This window comes from Henckelia pumila, chromosome 1 (genome assembly GCF_033568475.1).
Source record: "Henckelia pumila isolate YLH828 chromosome 1, ASM3356847v2, whole genome shotgun sequence".
NCBI lineage: Eukaryota > Viridiplantae > Streptophyta > Magnoliopsida > Lamiales > Gesneriaceae > Henckelia > Henckelia pumila.
In genome coordinates this window covers 84,518,891-84,534,322 of record NC_133120.1, presented here as the reverse complement: position 1 = coordinate 84,534,322, position 15,432 = coordinate 84,518,891, and the positions used below count along the sequence as shown (strand labels likewise).

At 28.8% G+C, this 15,432-nt stretch overlaps 2 protein-coding genes across 5 annotated transcripts; both read right to left on the bottom strand.

Moving 5' to 3' along the window:
• Positions 1-8,663: 8,663 nt before the first annotated feature.
• LOC140874788 (transcription repressor OFP13-like) lies at positions 8,664-10,399 on the bottom strand. The gene is made up of 2 exons (XM_073278186.1): positions 10,387-10,399; positions 8,664-9,619 (listed from the first exon to the last, which is right to left on the bottom strand). Exon 2 carries the CDS (start codon positions 9,587-9,589, stop codon positions 8,861-8,863), a length of 729 nt encoding a protein of 242 aa, XP_073134287.1. The 5' UTR covers positions 9,590-9,619; positions 10,387-10,399; the 3' UTR covers positions 8,664-8,860.
• On the bottom strand, positions 10,301-14,489 carry LOC140874787 (probable CCR4-associated factor 1 homolog 11). 4 transcript variants are annotated; one of them, XM_073278184.1, is made up of 3 exons: positions 11,329-14,489; positions 11,195-11,215; positions 10,467-10,867 (listed from the first exon to the last, which is right to left on the bottom strand). In XM_073278184.1, the coding sequence occupies exon 1, from the start codon at positions 14,412-14,414 to the stop codon at positions 13,485-13,487; it is 930 nt and encodes a 309-aa protein (XP_073134285.1). In that variant the 5' UTR covers positions 14,415-14,489; the 3' UTR covers positions 10,467-10,867; positions 11,195-11,215; positions 11,329-13,484. The 4 variants fall into 4 exon arrangements, with proteins under 4 accessions (XP_073134283.1, XP_073134285.1, XP_073134284.1 ...); XM_073278182.1 differs by adding an exon at positions 10,301-10,451 and having other exon boundaries at positions 10,727-14,489; XM_073278183.1 differs by lacking the exon at positions 11,195-11,215.
• Between the last annotated feature and the right edge of the window lie 943 nt (positions 14,490-15,432).

The window sequence follows — 15,432 nt, the reverse complement described above, 5'->3', positions numbered from 1 at the left end:
ACTCACATACTAATTAATATTTAAAATTTAGCTTTGATACATTAATTTTAATTCTAAGTTATTTTGGTACGAATTCTGATGTAACATTAGTTTAGATATATCAACAATTTAAGGTATCACGTCAGCTATTTGTAGTACCATATCAACATTTTTTGACTTGATCACGTTAGCATCCCAACGAATTAGGACTTGAAGCTAGCTAAAGAAAATCAAAGTTCCAACATCAAAACCAAAATTTGAATAATCTGTGGACCAAACCAAAGTGAAGCAAGTAATTAAATGAAAGGAATGTCAACTTTTTTTTTTTTTTTTTTTGTATCTTTGGAAAATTATGAGATTTTCAAATTAAATTCAATACGCAATATGAGAAGTAAAGTTGAAAACTATATCCACCATCAGGAGTTTGTTGAATGTCATTCACAGGATTGATGTTTGCCTATTAACCTTCTTGCATGCCCCATTTCAATATGCACCATAACCACACCATGCCCCATATGCCAATTAAAACAACTTTACAACTGAAAGGTCATGCAAAATGCATTGACATTTTTTTTCCCTTTATTAAAAACTTTGTTCACAAATCAAATTTGGGACTTTATATACATGACTGAAATGATGGTTCTCATAACTTCACTTTTAGCAAACAAATTTGGTCAGGGGTTGCCTCATCTTGTTGGCTAATTATTGGACATAAAAAAAGATTCTTGAAATCAAAGGAATAAAGGATGGTGAAGGGGAGGCCAAATTTTGGGACCATATAATCACTTTTTTCTCACTCAATGAAATGTAATGTTTTGATTTTACGTATCAAGATTTGTGGCTTCAAATTAGTTGTTCACCTTTTGCATGTTTGTCAACCTCTTGTAGAAATTAAAGAAGAAACCAAAACATATTCGATACAATTTCAACCTCTTTATGATCTGTTAAAAAAATCAGAGAGCCAATCAGCTAGTACTTTAAAAATATCATAATTTCATAATCAAATTCGAGGGAATCCATATTCCAGTGTGGGGTTCCGATTAATTGATTAAAAAATAATAAATATGATCATTAGAATCTCCAAGAACATTAAGGCTATGTTTGGTACGTAATATATAGATTAGTAATGTATTGTAATAAAAAATAAATAAAAAATGATAGTGAATATAATATTTGATTTGATTGATAGATTATAGTTGATTTGATTTGATTGATAAAATTTTATATAAAAATGATAAATTACCATTTTATCCTTTTATTATTAAATAAAATATAAATAATATTATTTATAATGGTAATATAGTAATTTGAATTTAATGATTTGATTGATGTAAAATAAATAATTAATGATTTGATTGATGTAAAATTATAATTAAAAGATGGATAGATAATATGATGAAAAGAACGTAGGATTAAATAAGGTAAATTTATACATGGATTATTAATAATCCAACCAAACAGCCTAAGGGAATATTAGTACTTCAGGAAAATCAGAAGATAGATGGACAATTATATTCTGAATATTATACTGGTAAATAAGTTTGTGCACTAACTTTTAGAATAATTTATTTAAATATAAATATATATATATATATATATATAAATATATATATATATATATATATATATATATATACACTTATATATACATGTATGAGGCCGAATGTATGATCACTGTCGCATGCAGGGGCAATTATATTCCGAAGGATGATAATTTGGCATCATATATATCATTAATTGCCAATCACCATCATCTTTATAAATTTGATTTATCTATTTTTATCTCGTGTAAAAGCGTAATTATTATTTTTTGTCCGCCTAATTAAAAATAGTGGACAGATATCAAATTAAAGTTCATGTGATGCAGGAATAAAGTTAATGAAAAATTGTATCGGAAAGCAACGAAAATGACAAGCACTAGCAAAAACTAATTATTACAAACGGTTAGTTTTCACTTTTCGATTAAATCCATTTTGAGCCGAAATCTCAGTGTCCGGATCAATTATATATTGGACATCAATGATAAACTAAGCTTTGGCCTGTGTTGGAATTATATTACATATTTATACATGATAAAAAATTGCAAGTGCGCTGCATGTAGATGACTAACGGTTGAAAACATAATCAGAAAATTTTGATATTGTTTAAATCCGTTTAATAATACTATTTTTAGAAGTATTTATCAATCTAAAAACCAAAACATATTAAATAAAAAAAAACAATGTGCATTACAATAAACAATATATATTCACCTATCCCAATATGACACTTTTCAATCCGTGTTTTTGTGTGATCTTGATGTAAGGACAAATCTCTTCAAGTAAAAAAAAAATACTTAATTCGTCCTAATTATATAGACCTATTTTTTTTCACAAGGATTAAGAAAAAATTATTGTGAAACAAATTATGTACAAACTCCCCATTTTTTGCTTATTTAATGTATTCAAAAAAATTATTGCACAATTTTCAAAATGTAGTTAATAAAGATATATTAGTCAAGGAGTATAATAAATATTACTATATATTTGAGACAAAAAAAACGTCATCTATATAATTTAGACAGATAGAGTATTTTTTTCCATTAAATTAATAATAATCATAAATAAAACCAATAAAAATAAGGGTAATGCTAGTTACATGTACACGGATTGTTGTACATTTACATATTACACTTAAAATTACATGAATATCACAACACTTTATTTAAAAAAATCTTTCAAAAATGCATCAGGGATAATAATGTAATTTTAAGTGTAATGTGTAAACGTGTAACTCTCCGTGTACATGTAGTATTACTCTAAAAATAATGTAGGATCGATTGTATGACGCTTACCAATAGCTATAGCTGTGGTGACGGTACAACTCAAATTTTTTAAATTGCACAACAACTCAAGCTCTATGTCTCGAAAAATTTTCTTAATTAAAAAATGATCATATTAATGTTAAAATAAAAACTCTAAAATTGTTATTAAATTCAATATCACTCATGTTTGTGCGAAATTTTCAATCATTTAAAACTTTTATCTATTTTTTTAGAGTTACATAATATAAATAGTTAATTTTATGTCACAATGATTCTTCTGTAAATCAATATTGATGAATATTAATTTTATGGGAATTAAAATTTCTCATGATATGTATGATCAATTAAATAAATATGTGTAATAAAAACACATATTTTAAAGACAAAAAATATAATGTGTTTTAAGAAAAAAAGAATCAAACGTCATATGTAATTGTTTTTCCTATAATTAATATTTATTATAAATATTATATTATATATAGTCTACATTAAATTCAAAAGTAGAAAGTAATTTATATCATTTAAAACTTCTCATTAATTTATTTTTATATGAATAAAACTGAAAATAAATCAAACTAATAAAATTATAGTGCAAATAAATGTAAGAAAAATTTGCAAAAGCACACTTAAAATAAAAATGCTCTCAATACTCAATTTCATTGGAAAAACACTCTAAAAAATATTAACATATATTTACATATTTTAAAGGGTACTTGTGGATTTTTTTTAAGTGTTTTTATTTTTTTTAATCTCTTTATTCTACCTGTGGCTATTAGGCAAAAATTATATGTAAAGGTTGAAAAACAAAAAAATCTAGAAGCCAAACAAAAAAATGTAGACGTCTTATATCCTTAATATCGAAGTAAAAATCAAATACAAGAAAATGAATGACAAATTTATTTATATTTAGGAAGATGAGCATGAAACAAAAAAACACATTAATTTCACAAAAAAATGGATAGTTGGTCATAATAATTAACACACATTACCGAAATAATTAAATACAAACACACGCTTCGAATGAATCAATCAATAATCCTTCCATTATACATCAAATAATTAAAAAATTTGATCTTATTTTTTTCTTAGGAATATCATTTTCTACTAAGCACTCAAACTACAAGGTTATCAAATTTGGTAGAGTTAAGTATACTATTAATAACTTTATTAAGTTAGTACAGAAAATGACATAACAACCTTATGAACCACAAATAAATTATAGATAGAAGAATAAAATATATAAATAAAATTGAAAATAAATCAAACTAATCAAATTTTAGTGCAAATAAACGTTAAACAAATTTACAAAAATGCATTTATAATCTACCTGTTTCAATACCCAGTTTCATTGAAAAAAAACTCAAAAAAAAAAATTACATTTACTGACATATTTAAATGCACTTGTGGATTTTTTTTTGATTTTCTAATTTTTTTTTTAAATTTTTTATTCTACTTGTGGCTATTTGCAAATAAAATTACATGTAAAATTACTTTATTTTTTTAAAAAAGTAAAATATGGAAACCAAATCGGAAAAATGTAGACGTCTTTATATCCTTCATATTGAAATAAAATCAAAGACACGAAGATGAAATCAAAATTTATTTATATTTATGAAAAGGGAAAAAAACATTAATTTCACAAAAATTAAAGTGGATATTCGATTATAATAATTAACAAACATTACCGAAATAATTGAATTAAAACACACAGATCCAATTATTACCATGCATCAATCAATAAACCTTCCACTTTACATCAAATCATAAAAAAATAACTCTTATTTTTCCTAGAAATATCATTTTCCACTAAACATTCAAACTACAAGGTTATGAAATTTGGTGGAGTTTATTTATACTATTAATGACTCTATTAAGTTTGTGCAAAAAATTACATAAACAACCTTATGAACCACAAATAAATAAGAGGGTAAAATTGGTTAAAAATCAAACTCATATATTTATAGTTGTAGTATAGATTATAGTATTATATTAGATAAGTGTAAAATTGGTCACAAATGAAAATCATATATTTATAATTATAGTATAGATTATAGTATTAGATAAGATATTAGAGATATATAATATAAAAATTACATAAAATAATAAAAAACCAAATAATAAATAGTAGATGCACAAAATTTTCATTTTTTATTTGAAATAGTGCATATCAAATAAAAACAAGGCCAAATAATAAATAGTAGATGCACAAAATTTTAATTTTTTAAATTTTAAAAAAGTGCATGATATAATTTTTTAAAATGAATTACTTAATTAGTTGAAGAAACCCATAAATAAATAATTGAAAAAACACAAAAATTGTGTAGTATTAATAGAAAAAGATAGACATGTAAATTCATAATTAAACTCACGTATTTATATATGTAAACAACCATATGAACCACAAATAAATAAGAGGGTAAAATTGGTTAAAAATCAAACTCATATATTTATAGTTGTAGTATAGATTATAGTATTATATTAGATATGTGTAAAATTGGTCACAAATGAAACTCATATATTTATAGTTATAAATTATAATAGTATAGATTATAGTATTAGATTAGATATTAGAGATATAATAGAGAAATTAAATAAATAATAATAATAAACCAAATAATAAAGAATAGATGCACAAAATTTTCATTTTTTTTATTTGAAACAGTGCATATCAAATAAAAACATGTCCAAATAATAAATAGTAGATGCACAAAATTTAATTTTTTTATTTTAAAAAGTCTATGATATATTTTTTTAAATGAATTACTTAAGTAGTTGAAGAGACACATAAATAAATAATGAAAAAACACATTAATTATATAGTATTAATAGAAAATGGTAAGCATGTAAATTCACAATTAAAATTTTTTATTTTAAAAAGTGTATGATATAATTTTTTAAATGAATTACTTAATTAGTTGAAGAGACACATAAATAAATAATGAAAAAACACATTAATTATGTAGTATTAATAGAAAATGATAGACATGTAAATTCATTATTAAACTCACATATTTATATATGTTTGTAGTATAGATTATAGTATTATATTAGATAAATGTAAAATTGGTCACAAATGAAACTCAGATATTTATAGTTATAATAGTATAGATTATAGTATTAGATTAGATATTAGAGATATATAATAGAGAAATTAAATAAAATAATAAAAAAACCAAATAATAAATAGTAGATGCACAAAATTTTCATTTTTTATTTGAAACAGTGCATATCAAATAAAAACATGGCCAAATAATAAATAGTAGATGCACAAAATTTAATTTTTTTTTATTTTAAAAAGGAGTTATTTGCATCAGACATCCCTGTAAAATATTAAAAATACACACTTCTCCCCTGTGAAATTTTAATAGGCATCTCCAACCCTGACCTTTTAAAAAATTAGCACACTCGCCCCTTCAGATGAGTGATTGTTGCGCACGCGCCCCTCATGCGACTGGCCAAAGATTTTGATATTTTTTTTTGCACCAAATACCCCTGTGAAATATTAAAAATGCATATTTGACCCCTATGAAAATAATTTTTAAATTTATTCAACTCATAATACACAATTTTTATTAAAATTTAATTATAAAATATTTAGCAATCACTTTTCGTTTTATTAATTTTATTTTTAAATTTAAATTTATTATGATTATATAATTATTTTTTAAAAAATATTATTATTTTATCTTGTTATCATTATTTTATTAAACTTTCTTCTTGTTTCCAACTTTTTAATTAAAAATACATTCATAAACAAGATTTAAATACCTAAAAGTACCAAAATATTAAATCAAAATGATAATTTCATGCATATTACTTTTCAATTTAGGATTATAGATTTTTGAACCGAAATCTAAATTTTTTAAAATGCATTGCAGAATTTGCATTAAATAATAATACACGATATTTATTAAGATATAATTATAAAATATTTTTCAAACATTTTTAATTTTATTTAATTTAAATTTATAATTTATAATTAATTTATTTCTAAAAAAATTATTACTTTATCTCGTTATCATTATTTTATCAAATCACTTCGTGTTTTCAACTTTTTCATTAAACATGTTTCATAAATAAATATTTAAATATCTAAAAATACCAAAATATTAAACCAAATGATAGGTTCATGAATGTTACTTTTTCGATTTAGAATTATATAAGCATGTTATTTTTTTATTATTTATTACAAATTGTGCAATGCATATTCTCAAAAAATTTAAATTTTGGTTCAATAATATATGATTTTAAATCGAAAAAGCAATATGTTTAAACTTATCGGTTTATTTCAATATTTTGGTACTTGAAATTATTTAAATACTTGTTTATGAATGCATGTTTAATGAAAAAGTTGGAAACAAGAAGAAAGTTTAATAAAATAATGATAACAAGATAAAATAATAATATTTTTTAGAAAATAATTATATAATCATAATAAATTAAAAATTAAAAATAAAATTAATAAAACAAAAAGTGTTTGCTAAATATTTTTTAATTAGATTTTAATAAAAATTGTGTATTATGGGTTGAATAGATTTAAAAATTATTTTCACAGGGGTCAAATATGCATTTTTAATATTTTACAGGGGTATTTGGTGCAAAAAAAAATATCAAAATATTTGCCCAGTCGCATGAGGGGCGCGTGCGCAACAATCACTCATCTGAAGAGGCGAGTGTGCTAATTTTTTAAAAGGTTAGGGTTGAAGATGCCTATTAAAATTTCATAGGGAATAAGTGTGCATTTTCAATATTACACAGGGGGTGCAAATAACTCTTTTAAAAAGTGTATTATACTTTTTTAAATGAATTACTTAATTAGTTGAAGAGACACATAAATAAATAATGGAAAAACACATTAATTATGTAGTATTAATAGAAAAGGGTAAATATGAAAATTCACAATTATAATTTTTTATTTCTATGTAGTATTAATAGAAAAGGGTAAACATGAAAATTCACAATTAAAATTTTTTATTTTAAAAAGTGTATGATATACTTTTTTAAATGAATTACTTAATTAATTGAAGAGACACATAAATAAATAATGGAAAAACACATTAATTATGTAGTAAGGATAGACATGTAAATTCACAATTAAACTCACATATTTATATATGTAATAATAATAGAAATAGAGTAATAGATTATAGAAAACCGTTAAATTAAACATAGGGAACTAAATAAACAATTTGTAGATGAAACCTTTTTATTTTATCATTTATTTTAGATATTCATAATTTCCGATTTCCCAAGACGAAAAAATGTGTTAGTATTGGATGCATCAAGCCGCCACCCACCACTTGTGATGCATAGGCTTAACCTCTCCCGATACAAGGAGAGGTTATATGAGTTCTATCTTAAATGATAGCGAAAATATCTCTAATCTATATATATATATATATATATATATATATATATATATATAGATAGAAATAGAGCTTTTTGAGAAGCCCAAATTTAGAGCTTTTTTTAGTTTTTCCTTAATTAAAAAAGTGTTTTTTTATCAATTTATATAAACATGAAATCAACACAACTTTTACTTAAAAAAACTCTTTTAAAGCTAACTTAAAAAAAGCATTTTTTTTAAAAAAAATCTACGGAAAGCAAACTGACTCATAGACGAATTTTTCTTAGTAGAATGCCATAATTTTTAGTTGGTTCCTTAATGCATGGAAGTTTGGGACATATTTGATATGGGATTCAAGACAACTAAATAAATTGGATTTCATATTGAAATGTAGGGATATATAATATCATTTCGTTTCATTAATGTGTTTGGGAGGGAAATTTACAGGAGGTAATAAGAACAGCATAACATAAATTAAGAAAATTACCGGTGAAATTACATTTTTCAAATATATTATTCTGATTATTTCAACATTCTATATTAATTTAAGTACTAGTACTCAAAAACGATTGCCAAATAAATTTCCCATTTGGTGCCGACAGGAGTAGCTGCCATTAATAATTTCTAGTTGTAGTTGTCTCCATTCTTGATTTCTTAGAACACAAATAAAAAACTTGATCGGTTGAAATTTAGAAGAAAAAGAAGAAGGCAACCTGCAGATTCTCGAACATTTAACTAGAAGAAGAAAATGACAGAAGAGATGCTAAAGAACACTGTGTAGTATTTGAAGAAGGTGAGCAATGCTCATCAATGGCGGAATTCGAAGAATGATCATTAGCAGAAACAGGAAGATGCAGCAGCAAATCCACAAAGGCTCCAATTATGTACCCGTGATTGCTCTTGAGATTGACTCTCAAATAGCAAGTGAGTAAATCCTCCAAACAATCCCAATCTTTTAACCCGTGTGCATCAATCATTTCCTCCATCGAAGCCCTGAAATCCAAGAACGGGTCCCGGGAATCCATAGCCATAATCCTCACGCTTTCTCCGAGATGGAAGCCATTTGGTTTTGCTTCTTCCAGGATGGAACTTGTTTCTCCAGGCTTGAAGAACAGCCTCTTCGACTTCAAACCCTCATGAATCTCTGAGTTATTGAATCTTTCAGATGAAAAAGAGAAGCTGGTTTCTTTGGGATCATAATTCATTCGTTCGAATGAGTTGGTGAAGCTGAAAAATGAATCTGGGGTGTCGACGAATTCGAAGGTTTTGTTTGGATCAACAAGATAGGCTGAGTTCATGATCCCGATATTGGTGGTGGAGCGGAAAGAGATGGTTTTAGGGTGGTTGACGCAGGCCGGCCACAGCCAAGGAGAGGCGGCAGCAGAGGCTGTGGTGGTGTGCTCTTTGGGTTTTGGCAGAAATGGTGGTTTCACTTTCTTTCTCATTTGATTTGTTTTCATGGTTAGAAACTATACATCGCCAAATGGGACCTGAAGAATATAGTACAGCACATTTAGGTTGGTGATACACAGGGGCCTGGAGGATTTTATACCAAACCAGACAAAAAATAGATTTCCACCCTTTTTCTTGCAGATGCTTAAGAACTAATGCAACATGAATATACGAACATAATTGAACTGAGCTTGTATATTACTGCATTATACACATCACTAGTGTACTTACTAATCCTTTTCAAGCTGTAAATTTTTATTTTGTACGCAGTCATTGCAAAATTTTATGTCTCGCTATCAGGATTTTTGTGGGTGTTATTCATGTATTCCAAGTTTCCTCCTTACAACGGAGGCGGCACATCACATTTACATTTTACGCAAGCTAAAATGTCAGTTCAGTTTTACAGGTACAGATAGATTTCTTTTTTTCACCATGGAACAATGGTTTGGTACAATTGGATTTCGAATATCAAATCTAATTCAAAACTTAAGACTTTGATGTTAAATGAACCGTAAATCATAATCTCATACAGTACTATGATGTTAATATTATAATATAATCATATCTTGTGGATGTTCACCTTTTTAAATTGAATAAAGATTGCAATATCCAAATGCTAGCAATGCAGACCTAGTTAAATTGTGGCACAATTGATTGGAATGATTTAAAGAGCAACCAGTAAAAAAAAAAAATTTGACCTCTTTTGTTTTGAGTGGATCGATTTCTACCCCTTTTGGACTGAGACATGGATCATGCCAGGCATATGCAATTCGGATAATAACATAGATTGTTGTCTTCGTTATACCTTAAAAATAAGGGACCATGTAACCATGTTACCTTGGACTTTCTGATGTTGGTCCTTGTCTTGAGCTGAAATAAGGACATGGGTTTTAATTTGATGGAGACGAAACTTGCCCAAATTGTTTAAAGCGTGACAGGAACAGGCATGTGACTCAATAATGGCAAAATTTAGTCACACACTAGAACAAATCTAATAGGAAAGTTTTATCTCATTTCTGCAACTTGAGCGGATAGTGCGATATACAATGATACATGTCTTAATTTGTGCTATATACCTAGAGTTAACGTAATGTACAGCTACTCATAACCTTTTTTTTTTGTTCAGCAAGTACACATTTGCTTACCACGATCCTTCTTGCTCTTTTACCGCTTCTTCGGAATTTTTCATCTTCAATGAGATCTTCCGAGAGACAATTCTTACATGGAACAATTTATCGTGTGCGTGTAAATACAGAAGGAAGGACCACAAGCAATATCCGTCACATCTAGTCAAGGAACAAAAAATCATAACATATGCCATATGGATAAATCCTAAATCCTGCCACTCAAAAAACTAGACTATTACATTTCCGAAAAACTTGATGACTATACATCTTGCCAATGATGTTATAGTGACTGTGATATGACCAGAGAAAAATCATCAACATGCAAACCAAGAATCACGCCACATGACCGAAGAAAAACTATCAACATGCTACTATCAATTCATTTTAAAAAAAATTCATATATTTTTATATTTATTATTATGATATATTACATGTTCATGAAACCATGATGTTGCCCCCACCAACTATTCGAACTGAAGAGCTTACTTTCTCCCTCGTACGAAATCCCTAGCATCATCGCCGAATCACACACGACAAACAACAAAAGATAGTTTACCGAACAACTTAAAATTACCAAGAAAGAAGCTCGAATTTGCGGCAGCACATAATACACACTTTACCTGCAAAACTAATAAATGACGACATCGTGGTCTCCTGAAATTTGAGCAGATTATACAAGTCCAAGCACAATTGAGAATCACAAAACATGACATGCGTTGCACAGATTACAAGAAAATTATAGAAGACAAAGAAGACTCAAGACCCGTGGAATCAGAGTCAGACTCGGTGTAACTTCAGAATTATTAAAGTGCCAAACACAATGTCGTTATCCATCAAGAATGACAAAATTATCCAGACAAAGTCATTATCATATAAAATAATAAACATGAAATAAAAGATCACATACATATCTCAGAGACGGCGTAAAAGATCAAGGGCAGTAAGCCTCAAAATCCTGCTTGGCAGCCATGCCTACAACAAAAGATAATATCTTAGTCAAAAATATCAACAAATTAATTCCAACAAAATGAACTAAGAAGAAGTTTTTGGTCTTGTAACATACCAGCCACATGCTGCCGGACAAAATCCCAGTCGTTAATCATGTATTGAAAAATAAGATTTTCCATAATGAGGACTTAAATAAAAAAATTTGATTAAAATTCTTTTTAGTTAGTTTCATTCTAAATTACTTTCTTGAGTTTTTCAGTTAATACAAGCAAAACAATGTGATCAATAAGATTTGATGCGTAAATCAGCTACACAAGAAAAACGTTAAATCCGGTGACAATTTGCAACTGCAACTCTTGCCTCATAACCCAAGCATTAATCTAAAACAATCTGCAATCTGGATTCCAAAACTTACATATTCCACATTTCCACAAATCTCTTTATCAATAAAATATCCTGCAAATTATGCAATGAGAAGCTAACCAATAGCTTTATACCTTTTGCATTATATTGTGAGCTAATATTGCCACTTTCGTTCTTCTGCAAAACATACTTCGAAGTAAGTATTTACCCAGGATTCGGATTGTCTTCAGTTACCAAGTAAAATTCATTAAGACCCTATTAAAGATTATTGCAAACCAGTACCAGGAGAAATGGACATGGAAATTAACGGAAGAGGGCTCAATCTCCTGACAGTAGGAAGGGACAATGGAGAGAATTGAGGATTCTTACTAAATATTCAATTCTGAAGATTTTGAATTGGAGGAAGTTTAAAATGAAGCCTACACAAATCAAATAAAATCTGTGATATGGTCTTCATATGATGAGCCAAATAGTCTTCTCCTCCGACATAAGCTGTTAGGGATCAATTATCTGATGCTGGGTGAAATAAACCGATATCTGGATGTGATATTTGACATCTTTATGCTACATGCGCTCATAAACTGTAGCGTCAAAGTCTTGTTGTAAAGCAGTTCTTAACACTTCAGTTTCATAGGAACAAACTTTTTGTCCAGAGAAAAATGAAGGAAGGTGAAGTCATGAAAAATATGCATTTTCTGATGAAAAGGAAAAAAGAATGCCACAGCCAGACCATGCTCCCATTTCCATTTTATGAATGCGCGTGTAGAAAAACAAAAAAGAAACAAACCAGTGTTGTAGGCGTTCAAAAATCAAACATTAACCCTGCAAATTTGCTAGGCATTTGCCTTTTATATAAAACCACCTCTGTGTAACAATTTCCCAGATCAACTAACAGTTCATTTCTTCTAGAAAAAACTGCAAACTATCATAAAGCTCACAGACATAGTTTGATTTCAGAGATAGTTCATGCCACTAGTTCATTTCTAGCAAACCAAAATCATCATTACACAATAGCTAAAAACAAAAACTCCATCCGTCTCAAATATATGGGCTTGTTTGTTTTTTCACACAGATTAAGAAAATCGATGGAAAAACAAATTTACCTACAAGCTTCATATTTTATACCTTTTTTTAATTCATTCAAAAAATGGTTACGCGTTTTCCATCGTAGCCAATAGGGATATATCTATATAAGAAAAATACAACTAAATGTAAAAAACAGAACTATCTATATGTTTGGGACGATTGGAAAAGGAAAGAGTGCCTATATAATGGAGACAAGATGGAGTCAGTATTAAAAAAAATCATAAAATGCAATGCATATTTACAGAAAGCATAAACAAATAGCACAGCAGGGGAAAATTATGAACTGGAGTTTTGGCTTTCCGATGAAAGGCTGCACAGAATAATCAAATAATTGGTTTTTTTTATAAAAGCTTCTGAGCATCTAAACAAATGAATCTATTCAAGGGACAATAATCTCTAACCCATAGAGAACACCAGCATACTCTACAGGAAATTCACCATTTACAAGATTACTAAAGTAGACACTCCTGATCTTCTCAAACGCCTGCCATGTAAGCAGACTATCTGAACCAGCCTGGTGGCAATTACCTGCAGCACGCTCCACTCCAAGCGACTGTGTCACCCTATCCAAACCCCCATGAAGTCCCTGGCAGAATTTCATCAAGTGCTTCACATCATAAACATTATTCCCAAAAAAGATCTTCAGCAAATGCAGAAATTCAGCAAGGGTCCTCGGCAGGTTCTTCCCCGTTAAAATCTTGATGAGGTAGCCAAAATCATAGCCACTGTGAAAGGTTATGTAAGTAACCTTTTCATTGCAAAGCAGTCCAGAGGTCATCATAAGCTGGGCGAAGCGATATGAACATACACCTTGCTGCCGATTGAGCACGAAGTCCATTCCCTGGTGACGTAGAAGATCAATGGAGGCCGGCGCGTGGTCATCGCGAGCTATATCAAAATCGCGAAAATTAAACTCCCAGACGAAGCAATGATCGGGACTCCCAAGGTCAGGGAGGTTTCCAGAGGAATCCGAAAGCGTGATCCCGACCTGAATAAGCTTGAGCGCGTCAACATTCGACTTCAGAGTGTGGTAGTGATCGACGGAATTGGGATAACGGTGGTGGTTCTGAAACACGACGCCCGGAAACTCAGTGTCCATCGAAACGACAGGGTATCCATCAATGATTCCACGAATTATGCCAAATTCGGACTCCAAGTTACTGGACCAGACTGATCGAATCAAGATAGTCTTTTTACAGTTTTTGAAAACAAGCTCCGACGAACCTGGCTGTTGAGGGACATTGAGGGGAGGCGACGATGGCAAGGATCGGTGTGGCAGCGACGGCGGGCCGGAGGCGAAGTCCGACATGGTGGGGATCCAGATGAGAGTCGATATCTTGATAGTGATGGGGGGTAAAATTAGGGTTACGGACTTGGTATATGTATACACACACTGTGTTACGCCGACGTGGGCAGATAAACGCACCGACTAATTGTGTTTTTATCTTTAGCCTTTTATTGAATGACATAATTGCCCTCCACGATTTGTTTACCCAAAACCCCAAAAGAGCATTTCTCAAAACACCAAGGGCTAATTGCCAATAAGTTACCAAAGCAAATAGAATCGCTCATATCTTGGTTAAAACCGCTCTTCAACATACTTGTTTTGGTTCTTTTAATATTATCCCTAGTTCTATCAGTAGCATTATTATGGATAAATGTAACTCACCTATTGATGTTTAATAAAATAATGGAGTTTTGAGTTTCAAAAAAAAAAAAAAAACTAAGGATAAAACGGGTCGGATTAGATCATCTACGAACTGGTTTTAGGGTTTGATAAACTCGGGCAGTCCATGGTCATTATATATTTAAACTAATGTAACTAATATATATAAGATATTCGACATTATATATTTTCAAAACATATATATATGTTTTTATAAAAATTATGACATTGATTTCTTAAATAAATAATAGGTTTATGGGATAATCGATACGATTTTATTCGGGAGATGGTCTGATATATTTTTCTCACTTGATATATATGTATTCAATTATAACTATTAAAACCCGACAAAACCCAGTCCGCACCCACCCGTCATCTTGTCTATGATACTTAAAGATTAAAATAATTTATTATATTATAACATGTTTAGCATAAAAATATATAATTAAGCTTTTTTTTTGTTTTGCGTTGATTATAAATTAATAGATTTCATCTTGTAATAAATTTTAATTTCTAAATATTATTAATATAAAATTGAAAAGCAATCTTGATTATTTATTAATTTTTAAACAATTTTTATTGTGTAATGACTAATATTTTTTTAAAAAAAACAATACAAATTTTACCCCACCCGGTTTTGGGACAGGACAAGTTTCGGGTT

Bases quoted from the DNA above. Each gene is read 5' to 3' on its own strand.
- LOC140874787 (XM_073278182.1), bottom strand. From the start codon at position 14,414: ATGTCGGACTTCGCCTCCGGCCCGCCGTCGCTGCCACACCGATCCTTG.
- LOC140874788 (XM_073278186.1), bottom strand. From the start codon at position 9,589: ATGAAAACAAATCAAATGAGAAAGAAAGTGAAACCACCATTTCTGCCA.